Here is a 15033-nt window from a genome sequence, read left to right on the forward strand (position 1 = left end):
TGTAATTTGGCGGTGCAAGCCGCAGGTATATTTTTGTGTTCACAAGAGAGATAACCTAAATAAGCAAAATTGAGGGATTTCTCCTTCTTTATTTCAACTTTGGAGAAAAATTATTACCAACGAAATTACGTCCCCACGAACCAGGAAATTTTTGGCTATCCACGAACATTGACCCCCACGAATAAAAATGATTCCACAGTATCTACTCAGTACTCACCCTTGTATACACTGGAGAGGCAGTGACCCCTGCTAGGCACGGTACTAGTGCAATGGGTTTCGGCCATATTGTGGCAGCTAATGAAGACATCTGTAAATACACATAACAGTGTTTAGTTTACCGAAATAATAAAACATTAAACTTTCAGTACAAATAACTAGATTTGGAATGTTTGCATTGATATGTCTATGAAAAAAGTCACATTTTTTGAATCAGTGATACAAGAAATAACTGTTGTATTCTTAATCTACCTTTTATTAATATTGTGATTCACATTTAACCATTATACCTGATTTAACTCTACTTACAAATCCTCCCATAGAAATGCCAGTCAGACAGAATGGTCCCCACCCTTGTTCCTCACACCAGTGAAGGAGGACCACTGTCTCGAACATCAGAGCTCCCCCCATAACGATCAGGTCACTCACGTTCTGTAGGCTTGAACGGCTGTCAAAATCAAGTCAGGCAGTTAACAACTGTAAAATGTACACAGGGTTATTTTCACCCTTTTATACTTGCCAGCAATTTTGCCCCGAATTAAATTTGTCCGATCACATTTCTGTTTAAGAAATTATGCCGTGTTCTTTGATTTCGCTCCGTTTTAAATTCATCCACTTGTGACAAGGGTGAAAGGGGCAAAATAAAACAGGAGAAAATTTACCTGTTTGCAGTATTCAGATACAGATTATAGTTTGATGAAAAGTTTACAGAGTCATAGTACCCATAAAGTCACATTATATTGTACAGAGCTGTGTTTCAAGGCAAATGTACGTGTGTCAATTTATTTTATAAAATCTAACAAGAGATGTTTGTAATACACTTATGCCCCCTCCTCCCAAATTGGAATTTTTCCAAGTCCAAAAGGGCATAAGGTTAACTCTGTCAAAAATAGCACGATCATATCAAAAACAGAACTTGACCAAGATATTTAATTGATAAATCTGTATGCTTATAATTTCATTTCAGTAAGTGCAACGTTGCGAAGAAAATGAACGGAAACTGCAAATAATTGGAATTTTTCTAAGTCTAAGGGGCATAACTCTGTCAAAAATGGCGCGATTTTACCCAAAACAGAACTTCACCTAGATATTCATACGATAAATCTGTATACTAAATTTCATTTCAGTATGTACAACGGTTGCTAAGAAAATGAACGGAAAATAAGTGGACCGACAGACCGGCAACAGCAAAGCAATATGCCCTCCCTTCTTCGAAGGGGGGCATAAATATATTTTTAGTATTCATTTGAATACACGAATATTTACTTTAAATTTTGAAAATGATTTTACTTAATGAATATTTAACACTATTTGAGCAGTGAAAATTTAAACTTGTATAAACACAGGTTTGTCACATGACCACAAATTTTTAATCACTATGGACACAAGATCCTGTAAATTTGTCATACTTGTATATATTAAATTATGTAACACACAATTTTTACAAGGAGCTGTTTAGAATTTTGCAGTGATCAAAATAATGTGCTTCCTCCTTTTATTTGGTATAAATTAATGTATTTGTAAAGATTTTTTTTACTACATAACAATGCAGTTATCAACAAAGTGAAATTTCACTCATGTTTGCATGGAACTTACAATTGGTCCTTGGGTTTCCTGGTCCCATCTAATGTTTAGTTAAGAAAATTGCAGCGAAAAAAATGGGGGCATTAACATTTGAACAAAACATCACAACTTTCACAAAGTGTAATCCAGCTGCACCATGAAAATTTACAGCATACCAGATACATGTACCTTATTGAAGATTATGACATCAGTAAAGTTGTACATTTAATGAATCTCCATAACCAAAATTAACGGCTAAATAAAATATCAAAAGATTCTCTCTAATGAAATGCAAGTTTGCAGAAAGAATTTAATTAATGTTTTTTCACAAACAAGGATATAGAAAAGACAACAATTTCTGACTTTGTTGGAATGACCTTCGGTCAAAGTCAACAACACTTCTAATTATAAGATTTTAGTTACTGTCAGATATGTAATCCACAATCAGTAGCCTATGGAACTTGCAAATAAAGAGACTGGCTTCATTGACACCTTGTCTATAAACTAAGTGGGACTGAAAACAACAAATCCATTTAGAGTTTACACAGAACTATGGATCTTGTGAAAAGGATACAGAATGGACTTTCAATAATGATTGAGCCGATTCCATGTTCACTCAATAAGGGTTCAGCCATTAATCTTCTTCTCAGAAGGTAACCCTGCATGAAAAATAAAAATATAATCACATCATGTGGCATTTTTATTAAACATATATGACAATATCATTGTTTGCATTTGCAAAGAAAGTTCTTGCAATTAAAATGTAATTTAAAAATTGTACGATTTAGTACCTTTTAATGCCTTAATTTGTAAACATTATAGTCCATTACATTAAAACAAAATAAATCAAATGAATATACTAATATCTTTAATAAAACAGCAGGGTTTGTTTCTTTAATTACTCTGCATTAGATATTCTCAACTTTTTTTATCAATAAATTAAAGACTTTAAGATAAGTTTAAGTTTCAGAAAAGTAGAGACATACATGATCCCCCGTCCCTCCGTGATGAATACAGATAGGCTGAGTAGGGCCTTGCCATCTGTGTGGAAGTATCATCTGGAACCTGTAACAGTGGGTCAGAATAATAATTAACAATGGGTCTGATTTATATGTTAAAAACTTGAAAAGAGTGGGTCAAAAAATCTGTAAACTGTGGTTCAGAATAGCGTAAAACATTTGGTCAGATTTATGTTAAAGCCTGTTAATAGTGGGTCAAAAAAAAATCTGTTTACTGTGGGTCAGAGTTATATAAAATCTGTGAGTCAGAATAATACTGAACATTGGATATTCATGTTAAAAATGTGTCAAATCTGTTACAGGTAACCTGGAGTCAGTGTACACTATATAAATATATATAAATATGTATACAGACGGTTACAATTACTGGTATATTAATACTGTCTACAGTGGACCAGATTTATATATGTTAAATCTGCCAACTGCGGGTCACAGTTACTAAATCTGTCTGCAGTTGGTTAAAGTATAAAACTTGTCAACAATGGGTCCGACTTTAGAGCTATATCCAGTGACAACCGGTATGTTGTATGACTTAATAAGAGGTCAGGTTTGTGTGTATATCGTAAGGTAAGGAAGAGTTTATGTGCATAGCAACCATACTTAAAGTGAAATAACAGAATAGAACATTAATTTCTTACTAATTTAATTTGTTAAGTCTTAAAATAATACATCTTAAAGCTACAGAAAATAAAATCAATATAAGCATGGACTCATTATAAGCATGTTTATTATAACCATGGATTACTGTAATTGCTTTTACCTAGCATTTTTGACGACATTTGGCATGACCCCTGGGATAATACTATCCCATGGTGAGTGGAATTCGCCCTCCAATACCTTGACATTTCCCTCTGTTTTCTCCTGTTCAATTGCAAAAATAAACAAGACAGTAAATTCATAGTAATTCCAATTCTGAATATTCATTGGTGTGAGCAGTATTTCCTTTTTTTGTGGGTGTCTTAACAAAAATGAAGGCATTTAATATTATGTATAATTTAAAAGTTATGGTCAATGTTAAAGGTATTGACAGATGACCATACTCCAGAAAGAGAAAGTTCAAACTAAAAGAAACAAGAGAAATGGTGCTTTATGCAAGCAAGAACATGTATTGAACTTACATAAAATATGTTTACTTTATGGTTTTTGTCAACCAAACTGTATGCTGCATCCCGAACTGATAAAACTTTCCTAAGATCCAGTAACCTATAGTCAAATATGTAAATAACACATTTTTATTTACATATGCTAAAATAAGTCAAGCTCTCTGATGAATAAAATTAATATACATTGTACACACTTATATGGCAAAAAAATTTGCTCATGAGAATTAATTAATTTATTGATGAACAAATTTGCTCCTGTATGTGAGCAATAGTAATTTTTACTACACTGTATTACGTGCTCACTTGTGATTTTATGTACTGTGAGTTAACAGTTAACATGCATATTTTCTATAATTTTTTAAATAATGCGAACATGTAGAATGCTGAGAAGGTTTAATGAAAAGTTAAGGAACACCTTAGATAAAGCATTTAGAACACAATACAGTGTATTTGCTTCTGCATATCAGTAAAATTAAGTTATTTGCACATGTCTCTTACAACGTGTAAATATGCTCACATGAGAATTTTTTAAAATTTTGTTTATATAATGAAATGTCTTACTGTGAATTTACATTAATATATTTTCAACACATACATATTTAAACTATTTGCAAGTGAGAAAAGCTCAACACATAAAAAGAGTATAAATCCCATCTACAAAACAAGTTCTTTTAACAAAAGTTTTTATAATTCCATTTTTTTTCTCACTTTTTCAAATTGACACTTAAATCACAATTTGAAAACAAAATAACACAAATAAATAGAGACATTCTTTTAAATCATTAATTATATACCTTTTAAGATGTTTTGGTTGGCCCCATCCTTTCACAAATTGACTTGTAAGGATTAAATTTCGAAACAGGCTGTCAAAGGCACTCATCCCTCTTTTGTTCCACGTTTCTGAGGCATCAGAGACGTATGTGCTAAAATGCAAAGGAGTATAAATATATGATAAGAGCCAATTTTGGCCCCCTAAAAATCAACATTTTAGAATGACATTCAGATATGTTTAATTGATATTTATTTTGAAGAAGAGATTATATTAGAAATATTTTAAATATATTTTTCACATTTAAATGCACTCTCTAGCTGTAAATGACATGATAAATAATGCTATTTTTGCCATCTTACAAAAAAGCCAAAAATATGCCTTTTTCTTGATGTTTTTTCCTATGGGAAACATAGAGCGCAGTGTAGAACATATATAATTTTTCTGTCACTAACTTTCACAAAGGACATAAACATGATTCAGAAAAATAAACTGATAAACACCTAGACACTAATATCTGATAGTGATAATCATGCAGGTAAAATCAGTTCAAAAGACCAAAGATTAAAAGTTTCAAAATCCACACTAACTGACAAGTATTGACAGAAATATGCCACCACTAATAGCAGGATTTCACTTACCACAAACCTACAAAGACCTACAAATAGTTGTCAACTGCCACACAACGGCATGACCCTTTTGACTGGAATTTCCTCTGTTGTTCTCCTTCCTGGATTTGCTGTTAACTAGTTCATAGAATTATTCGTAAATTTTATGCGATATGATTTATATCATTTATTGTACTATTTACAAAATTATGTTGTTATTTCTCATTTATTGTTATTTTTAATTTATACATAGAGAAGAAAACGTGCATATGCACACCACATTCGTAAAAACATTTTCAATCATTTTTCCATTTTCTTTAATAAACATAGAGTTATCTTTCCTTGTTGTGCAATCTCTGCCAGACAGCATGTTACAGCCAATTTTACATCAACTGAATTCTAAGAACATTGTTTTAGCCAGCAGTTCTCCTAGGAGAAAACAAATCTTAGGAAACATTGTAAGTAATTAAGGTGTGATCAGGAAAATTTTGTCAAATTATAGTGAAATTACTTAAGTATATCTCAGCTAGATCAGCAATCTGCAAATGCAATGCATCATACACAGGGGCATCTTATCCACTCTGTTCTCTACTCCACAACAGATATAGGCCTAAAATACATTTGTGAAGTAGAGAACAGAGTGGATAAGATGCCCCTGTGCATCATATCTATACCTTCAAATACTGAAAAAGTGATAATTGATTGATTTTGCATAGCTCTTCTCCCTTTTAAACAAACATAATCCTCACACACTTGAAGGTTAAGCACAATTTTGAATTGATCAACTGCAATCACTGCATTGTATCAAAATAATATATGATAACTGTTGCAATCATCCAAGAGCTGGAAACGTAGGACATTGTCATGTGTCAGTGATGTAATATGATGTACGTGTTAATTTATAAATTCATTACACATTGGACATCCTTGTTCTTCAAACAAGTTCTAGAGATATCACTTTGATCCAAACATTGTTAAGATTGAGTTATGAATACACATATACTAGCTAATCTCTGCGAGATGGATTATAGGGACTAAAATTTTGGTCTGAGTGGATGTCAGACCAAAATTTTAGTCCCTACCCATCTCGCTGAGATGAACACATACATATATACATAAAATATGAATTTATTAGAAAACAGTTTAAGTATGTGAAAACTGTGAATTTTAAGGAATTATTATTCACAATTCACCATTGGATTAGACAACATTCACCATCAGCTTAGTGAACAAATGGTATGATTTGAGACATAAAATGTCTCTGCTTTAATTATCATGAAGACTGGCCTAAAACACCCCGACTTTTAGAGTACTATATTCACTCCTTAGATTTTTGAAGATCCTTTATCAGATATAAAAAGATTTCAAAGCAACATCAGATTAACAAATTAGAACAACCTGTTTTGTTTCATTTTTAGTGTATGTTGAATTTGGCACACGTCATAAAATTAATTAGTACATGTTTATGACTATTATTGATATATGAATATTTTTTCATTGTTTAGAATTTAAAGTTTGATACAGCTAAATCAAACTTTGAAGAGAATTTGGACAAAGGATCTTTTTCAAGTCCTATAGAGTATGTCAGAGAAACTGCTAAACAGAAGACCTTAGAAGTGGTGGAAAGGTTGTTTCCTAGTGAGGTATGTAGGATAATCTTATGATATTTAGTGACTGTGTAAAGTAAGTATGGAATCTGGATACTAGGCAATGTAATTTAATTACTCTCTCATTGAATGAGCATTGACTTCAGGGTCAATGATGCAAAGGCATGGTGACAAGGAAGTTATGATGCAATGGCAATGAGGAGGCAATGCCATAGTGCGATGATGATGATGTGATGGCATGACAATGCGATGAGTGATGACAACTGTGCTATAGCACAATGAAGCAATAGAGAACATCTTGTCATCACATTATCGCACCATGGCATCAGTCATCGTCAAAGCACTATTGCACCCTAACTTCATCATCAGTGTACCAATTGCTTCGATCATCATCACTGGACCATAGCTTCATCAGTTCAGGGGACCTAGATTTAGACTGGATTCTGCTATGATCCTTATTGATCCATACCATTTTCTTCCTTGCACTCTGCATTATTCTTTAATTTTCGTAAGGGTATTATCTTCTCATAATTAGCATGATTAGAAATCAGGAAGAAAGCAGCGTTAAATAGAAAATAAGATGAAGAATAATTCATGTATGAGACTCAAGAAAAGTCAGGGAAGCAAGTGCCCCTATCAGTACATCATTCACTAAAAATGTTCACTGGATTTTTATTTTCCATGCTTTACTCTTTAAGCCTACTGATAGGACTAGATCAAAGATGTACTATTTCATTTCTTGAAAAATAAAATAGCTTGAAATACAAATATTAGCAATATTTTACTCTGTTTAAATTTATAGTAATTTAACTAAACTAGTATTTTAAAATCTACTTTCAGTCCTTACCAGACCTACTTATAGGAGCTGACACAATAGTCACCAAAGAAGATAACATCTTTGAGAAACCAAGCAGCAAAGACCATGCTATTGAAATGATCACAAGGTATTTAGACAAAAAAAAAACCAGCACTGGTTTTGCCCAAAGATTGTCTGTTAATGCTTTAGATGCTAAAACATGATGTAGGTTATCTTTGAAGTGCTGTATAAAGAAATCACAGAATATTATGTTGGTGAAAGTCAGGGCTTTTGTTATAGTTCAGCTTGACATAATTGAGCTTAGTTGTTATGAAGAAGTGTTTGGATTAATTCTGTTAAGGATACACTGAGTAAATGTCATTGTTTATGGCATAGAAACTGTTTTCTGTAAGATACAGTCCTCTCGTTATGTACACGTGTGTTCCTCCTCAATTTGCATACAAAATGTGAATTATGTTTGCAATTAAATAAGAATGGAAATCCTGATTGAAATTTTGTTACGATAAATATAAATGAAGGTTTGGGTTTTTTTTCCCCCACAGTTTGAGTGGAAGCAGTCACAAGGTTCTAACAGCTGTGGTGTTGGTTACTCCCAAATCTTCTGATGGTAAGTTGTAAATTGTTATTGAGACCAAAGTCAACAGCTTTTTTACTGCTTTAAGTGCATGCAAGAGAGTTTCAATAAAATAATCAATGGGACAGGATTAGCTCTCCTTTCATCTTTTGCATTGCTCTCCAGTCTTAATCCTTCACAATGCTATCCTTCTCCTGAAGTTGAAAGACTAGAGTGAGTGCCATATTAGTACACCATATAAAGAATTCTTCTGATTATAAGGTTTTAAAAAATAAACATAAAATAGAAGGGACACAAGGAAGCCATTGACTTTAGTTTGTTGTTCACTGATTTTTGTCCACCAGTGCATATGTTTTAGGCAGTAGATACCCTAGACTATGGTTTTCATTTGTTTAAATAGATAAAAGTGGCAATATACAGTCAAACCTTCAGTAAAGAAAACATTGTCGGGACTTTCAACTTACTTTGACATATTCATAGTATTCAATATATTGGATTTCAAGGGAGCAAAGTTCAACTGAATCATTGGCACCTTAACGGTTCATAGGGAAAACTGCTATAAATGTATTTTTGTTACAGTGTTCAGGGGTAGAGTTTCATTAGATGACAGACTTGATATCACACAGTTTGAGGAGGTGTCAGAAGTGTTTATGCCTGATTTACCAGCAGACATCATCAAGTCATATGTGGAAACAGGAGAAGCAATGTAAGTACTTTTACATGATCACACACTTTTCTGATCTTAGGTACTTAAGAGGTAGTCCGCTGAAAAACCAGGCAGGGTTGTATTATTAGGCGGCACATCGAATGTGACGAATATTTGATATTTTATTGAAAACAATATTAATGTAGTCCAAATGGAATAATGTAATCGAAGATTTGTTTTAAAATTGCTTATTTAGTAAAATATCCTTTTGTTTCGTGTTTTTGAATTCCCCTATATAAACCATTGAATTTAGGTCAGAAACAACGAACTGTAATTTCCAATACTTATTTAACAGGACTATAATTCATGCTGAACTAAATCTAGAAATATTTCGTCTTTCAGTTTCAAAAATAAAATTGGTGGGCAAAACACTTTTGATAGTAGTTTTCTGTCAAAATACAGAGACGTTTTTATGAAATTTTGCGATGTAAGAGTTATCTCCCGTGGCATCGGTAAATCTGCTAAACACCTTACTATTGAAATCCTAGTGAAATATTTAGAATATATACACAAAATAAAATTATTTAACCAAAAATTACTACTTTATTTTCAAAATAGAATTCATTTTCGCCTCCAAACGTAATATTTAGATTATTATAAAATTGGCAGTATTATTCAGGCAAAATTCACGTTTCCATTGATGTATCAGTGACGTCATATACCTGACTAATATTGCGTCACAATTAAATAGTTACAAGTTTTCCAAAGAAGTTTGTAAATTCTTTGCATAAAAGCGCAAATAAAACGATAAAACATAAATAATTTCTCTTTTTCTGTTCAATTACTTTTCAGAGTGCATTATCCTACATGTTAAATAATCATATATTTTTATATATAAAATGTATTTTTTTCACGGGCGACGTCTCAGCTAAAAGTAATTTTGTACATGTCCGAGAACTAATTCTTTAAACTGATTTACTAGGCTATGCGTACAAATAATTAATTGTTTATATTGAATATTTCTTATAAAATTGGGATGTGAAAAGATTTTATTTTCATCTGATTATCAAGGAAAGATGAATATTTTAGATTTACGCAACATTTAATTCAAGTCAACGGAGTTGAGATATTTATTTCATGATATTTGTACACACACACACAAAAAACACTTGATTATATTTATCTATGCAGTCAAACCAAAGTAAACAATCCGCGGTACGATTAAAAATATTTTATTAAAAGAGTGAAAAATAAGATTTAAAGAATATTTATTGAGGAAAATTACTGTTGAACTCCCCACTTCAATTTGCCACTAAAACGGAAGATTTCGTGGGCGTATTTTTTGTTTTGTATTGTTTTTGTTTGGGTTTTTTGTTGGTTAAATTTGGTGATTGAAACAATCACATACTCACATTCAATATGAAGTTAAAAAATGTTACCATGTTGGCCAATTCTAAAATGTTTTCCCATTAATGAAAGTTTTTATTAATATGCCGCCTTCTTTATATAATTCCGGTCGGGATCGGTTTAATTGTGAAAAATTGTAAAACAGAGGTAAATTTGACTCCTTTTATTTCTCTCAATATAAGGGTGCCCACTGATTTTATTGCGTGACTCAAAAGTTTGTACTTTGTATTCATAATAACATGAGAAAAAAAATCTGTCATTGAAATGTATTGGGTTTTATAACGTAATGAAAATTGGATAATGAATTCAAAAAGTTACTTGCTAAACTCAGTTTTGGACCACATATTTTTTTCTAAAGAAATATAAATTGGAGTCTTATTCATTACTAAAATTAAAGATAAGAGTCTATGGTATAAATAATATTGATAGACACATCCAGGTTTTGCGTATCTGGTACATATAAAACAAAATAAAAACGTAGTAATTTTTTTTACCCCCATGTTGACCTTTTTGCACTTAAAATTGAGCAATTACCAAAAATAGGACTAGTGGAGCACTAAATTTTTTTTTGATGTTGTCATGTGTAAACACTAGCTTAAATAAGTCTATATGCAAAAAATAATAAAAATCCATGACATGCGATGTGCCACCCATTGCCTGATTTTCAGTGGACTGCCTCTTAAGGTTCATTTTTGCAATGATAATTAATGCATATGATTTTTAAAAGAAATCAAATCTATCAGTAGACCAGACTACAATTTCAATTCTCCATGTAAATATTTCTGATGAGGCATCACCAAACATAGTCAATCGATGCCTCTTGGGTCTGCAGAGTGCTGCAAACAAAGAAGTACAAATATAGTTCATGGTGACCTACTTTTGGAATTTCAAGAAATTATTTAACAATTAACTAAGAATAGAATTGATAGGGATGTAGTTTTCAGAAGAGTCATCCAAAGTCCTTGGGCCTCTTGTTTTGTCAAATACCCTTGATTCAAAATAATTGTAGACATATGAATGACACAAGGAGAAGATTATGGAACATTGCTGGTATGCCAAAACATATCAAGAATATATTAATTTCTAATGTACAGTCTAACCTTGGTATCTCAATCTGAATGGGACTGAGAAAAAAATTTAAAGATATTGAAGCATTTGAGAATTCCAGGGTTAATTAAGTACTTAAAAAATAAGGGATGAGACTTCCATAACACTTCAATATATCCATGGTATTCAATAGTCAAGTGGTTGGGCTATGTTTCAATTTAATATTTAAGTTCAACTGTAATTATATAGTCATCAAGGAGTATAGGTTTTTAGCTCACCTCAACAAAGTTGGGGGAGCTTATGTAATACCCTCGGCGTCGGTGTCGGCGTCCCGGGTTAAGGTTAAGTTTTTTGGAGCAGTTTTCTTTTTAAGTACTTCTATGTCCTATATTGATTAGACATGCATGGAAGATGTTTCTAGTGTGCTTCATTGTACCAGTCAAAGTTTCAGATGCTGCATTTTCAGCAAAGGAATAACCAGGTTAATGTTTTTGGAGCAGGTTAACATTTTGGGTGCAGTTTTTGGTGTAGGTCTCATTTCCGAGTAACTATAAGCCCTATGTTGACCAAACTTGCATGGATGGTACATCTTAGGATGCACACTACCAGGCTTGCTTCGGATGCTGAATCTGACCTATATTTTCTGCATGAGTGAACAGGTTTATGTTTTTGGTGCAGGTCTCATTTCCAAGTAACTATGAGCACTATAGTGACCAAACTTGCATGGATGATACATCTAAGGATGCATACTACCAGACTTGCTTCGGATGCTGAATCTGACCTACATTTTCTGGTTGAGTGAACAGGTTAAAGTTTTGGGTGCAGGTTTCATTTCAAAGTTACTATGAGCCCGATAATGACCAAACTTGCATGGATGGTACATCTTAGGATGCATACTACCAGACTTGCTTTGGATGCTGAATCTGACCTACATTTTCCGGTTGAGTAAATAGCTTAAAGTTTTTGGTGCAGGTTTCATTTCCAAGTTACTATGAGCCCGATAATGACCAAACTTGCATGGATGGTACATCTTAGGATGCATACTACCAGACTTGCTTCGGATGCTGAATCTTACCTACATTTTCTGGTTCAGTGAACAGGTTAAAGTTTTTGGTGCAGGATTCATTTCCAAGTTACTATGAGCCCTATGATGACCAAACTTGCATGGATGGTACATCTTAGGATGCATACTACCAGACTTGCTTTGGATACTGAATCTGACCTACATTTTCTGGAGGAATGAACAGGTTAAAGTTTTTGGTGCAGGATTCATTTCCAAGTAACTTTGAGCCCTATAATGACCAAACTTGCATGGATAGTACATCTAAGGGTGCATTCTACCAGGCTGGCTTCAGATGCTGAATCTGACCTACATTTTCTGGATTAGTGAATAGGTGAGTTTTTTTATACAGGTTTCATTTCCAAGTAACTTTGAGCTCTATGTTGAGCAAACTTGCATGGATGATACATCCTAGGATGCACACTGATGGACTTGCTTCAGATGCTGAATTTGACATACATTTTCCAGATAATGGACCTCGTAAAAGTTATGGGTGCAGGTCTATTACCAAGAAACTATAAGGCTTATATAAACCAAACTTGCACAAATGATGCATCAAGGGATGATAACTCTGAAACTTACTTCAGATGCTGGATTTTTATTACGTTTTCATGACGGAGAACTAGTTTGAAGTTTTTATATAGGTCTATTCCAAAGTATCAAATCAAAATTGCATATATTTTGCATTTTTGTATGTACACTTTTTGTTGGTTAATTGTGTGACTTTGCTTTACTTAAAGACAACATTTGTTGAGGTGAGCTCTGTAATCTCTGATTACCTATGTTTAAGTTATATACATGTACTTCTACCACCTTTATTGAGACATTTTTTTTATTTTCAGGGACAAAGCAGGAGGATATGGAATTCAGGCCATTGGTGGAAGCTTGATTAGTGGTATCCATGGAGATTATTTCAATGTCATGGGATTTCCTCTTCACAGATTTTGTGTAGAACTCAGGAATATATGCAAATTATGACAGTAATTTTCACCAACTCCTGCTGCATTTCATTAAATGTTTCATATTGTAAATAAATCATTTTACTCTAGTACATTGTACTTACAAATAATTTTTCTCTGCTTTCAAAAATTCAGTACTCGTAGTACTAAGAAGAGTGAAAATCTTTTTGCAAGATTTACAGATCTTTTACAGCCTATTTTATATTGTCTATCACCAACTATAGTCTAGCTGGTCTCTCTTATTACAAGAGATGGCCTTCAAACATGAAATATAATTGTGTATCTCTCTGTTACATTACTGTACTAAAAACATATGGATGCAGTTGATACTTTTCTACCAGATGTGATCATTTTTTTTTTTTTCTACCAGATGTGATCATTTTTTAAAACATTTATTTTTTTTGGGGGGGGGGAGGAATTTGAAACAGAGATTAAGATTTTAAATGGAAATTCAGGTAGAAATAACATTTGGATTTGTTAGAAAAAAGCAGTTAATGGATAGCTCTATTACTACTATTTGAGATAATTGGCTCTAAAATAATTTCAAGAAAATTCAATGGTGAAGTGTGGTAAAAATGTTTTTGTAGCCATTATTTACACTGTTGTGACTTTCACAAAATTAGTTTATATGTTATTGTTGGATAATATGGTCTGGATAGCTCAGTCATAGAGCACCTGACTAGTACATGATACAATGGTCTTATGTTCGATTCCTGAGCCAGCCATACATTTTCTTCTTTTCTGGTATAGTTATAGTTATAAGGATGCATAAATGGTCAAGTGGAATCTTTGGAATCGTTTGAATTTGTGGGGATCAATGTTTGTGGGCAAGCAGAATTTGGTTGGTTCGTGTGGGAACGGGTAGCTTGTATATACAGAAGATTCAATGAACAATTATGGTGAAAAATAACTGTTCATGGGGATGTAAATTGTGGATAAGAGTGACCAATGAACATTCCTCCCCCACAAACATTGGTGATTTCACGTATATGGATTTGATATCTGTTCAATAGGTCACATGGACGTGGAACATGGATTTGAAATGTATTTCATGGGTCACATGGGAGGGCCAGGACATGAACAATATCATATCTATCAGCAGAAACTGTAGCATATAATGGTTGTATATTTAAGTCTTTGACCATAGCACTACAGATCCAGTAATGAAAATACATGTATTGTGAATTAATTGTGCAAGATTTTCTGTTGGGGTGTATTTCTCTGCTTTCTAGCACTGAAACAAAATGTGTTTATGAAACACTGATGCCCCTGTATGGCAGCTTATGGCAAGGGTTGATTTCTCTCAAATGCATGTCAAACTCCAAAGATCAAGGTCAAAAGAGTTGGTATCTAAAGGAAGGTATTGTTACAAGAAATACACCTGTGAAATATGAAAGCCGTACTTCTAACTGTTCAAAAGTTATGACCAAGAGTAAAGTTTTTAGAAAATGGGTCAAAACTCTTGGGTCAAGGTCAAAGATGATTATACCAGCTGAAAGGTCTTGTCACAATGAATACACATGTGAATGATGAAAGCCATAGCTCCAACTGTTCAAAAGAAAGGCCAAGTTTAAAGTGTGTTGGGTTTTTTTTTGGTAAAAGTAGGTCAAACTCCAAGGTCAAGAGGTCAAATTTGTG

The 15033-nt window shown here is 33.0% G+C and overlaps 2 protein-coding genes across 2 annotated transcripts; one reads left to right on the top strand and one right to left on the bottom strand.

The window, feature by feature from the left end:
- Positions 1–202: 202 nt before the first annotated feature.
- Positions 203–5426, bottom strand: LOC134257560 (protein ABHD18-like). Its single transcript, XM_062740163.1, has 9 exons — positions 5312–5426; positions 4696–4824; positions 3917–4001; positions 3559–3659; positions 2766–2844; positions 2354–2438; positions 1813–1840; positions 526–664; positions 203–307 (listed from the first exon to the last, which is right to left on the bottom strand). Exons 2-9 carry the CDS (start codon positions 4779–4781, stop codon positions 203–205), a joined length of 708 nt encoding a protein of 235 aa, XP_062596147.1. The 5' UTR covers positions 4782–4824; positions 5312–5426.
- Positions 5427–5609: 183 nt separating this feature from the next.
- Positions 5610–13485, top strand: LOC134257561 (probable bifunctional dTTP/UTP pyrophosphatase/methyltransferase protein). The gene is made up of 6 exons (XM_062740164.1): positions 5610–5736; positions 6784–6921; positions 7726–7829; positions 8245–8309; positions 8856–8982; positions 13279–13485. The coding sequence occupies exons 1-6, from the start codon at positions 5647–5649 to the stop codon at positions 13412–13414; spliced, it is 660 nt and encodes a 219-aa protein (XP_062596148.1). The 5' UTR covers positions 5610–5646; the 3' UTR covers positions 13415–13485.
- Positions 13486–15033: the final 1548 nt, after the last annotated feature.

The sequence above is a fragment of the Saccostrea cucullata genome, unplaced genomic scaffold (genome assembly GCF_032062105.1).
Source record: "Saccostrea cucullata isolate Sc308-1 unplaced genomic scaffold, CSIRO_AGI_Scuc_v1 ctg888, whole genome shotgun sequence".
Taxonomy (NCBI): domain Eukaryota; kingdom Metazoa; phylum Mollusca; class Bivalvia; order Ostreida; family Ostreidae; genus Saccostrea; species Saccostrea cuccullata.

Bases quoted from the DNA above. Each gene is read 5' to 3' on its own strand.
- LOC134257560 (XM_062740163.1), bottom strand. From the start codon at position 4,781: ATGAGTGCCTTTGACAGCCTGTTTCGAAATTTAATCCTTACAAGTCAA. The intron at 4,002-4,695 runs GTATATAATTAA...ATTTGACTATAG, and splicing joins CAACCAAAACATCTTAAAAG to GTTACTGGATCTTAGGAAAG. The intron at 2,439-2,765 runs GTATGTCTCTAC...TTTTTCATGCAG, and splicing joins ACGGAGGGACGGGGGATCAT to GGTTACCTTCTGAGAAGAAG.
- LOC134257561 (XM_062740164.1), top strand. From the start codon at position 5,647: ATGTTACAGCCAATTTTACATCAACTGAATTCTAAGAACATTGTTTTA. The intron at 5,737-6,783 runs GTAAGTAATTAA...TTCATTGTTTAG, and splicing joins AACAAATCTTAGGAAACATT to AATTTAAAGTTTGATACAGC. The intron at 8,983-13,278 runs GTAAGTACTTTT...TTTTATTTTCAG, and splicing joins GTGGAAACAGGAGAAGCAAT to GGACAAAGCAGGAGGATATG.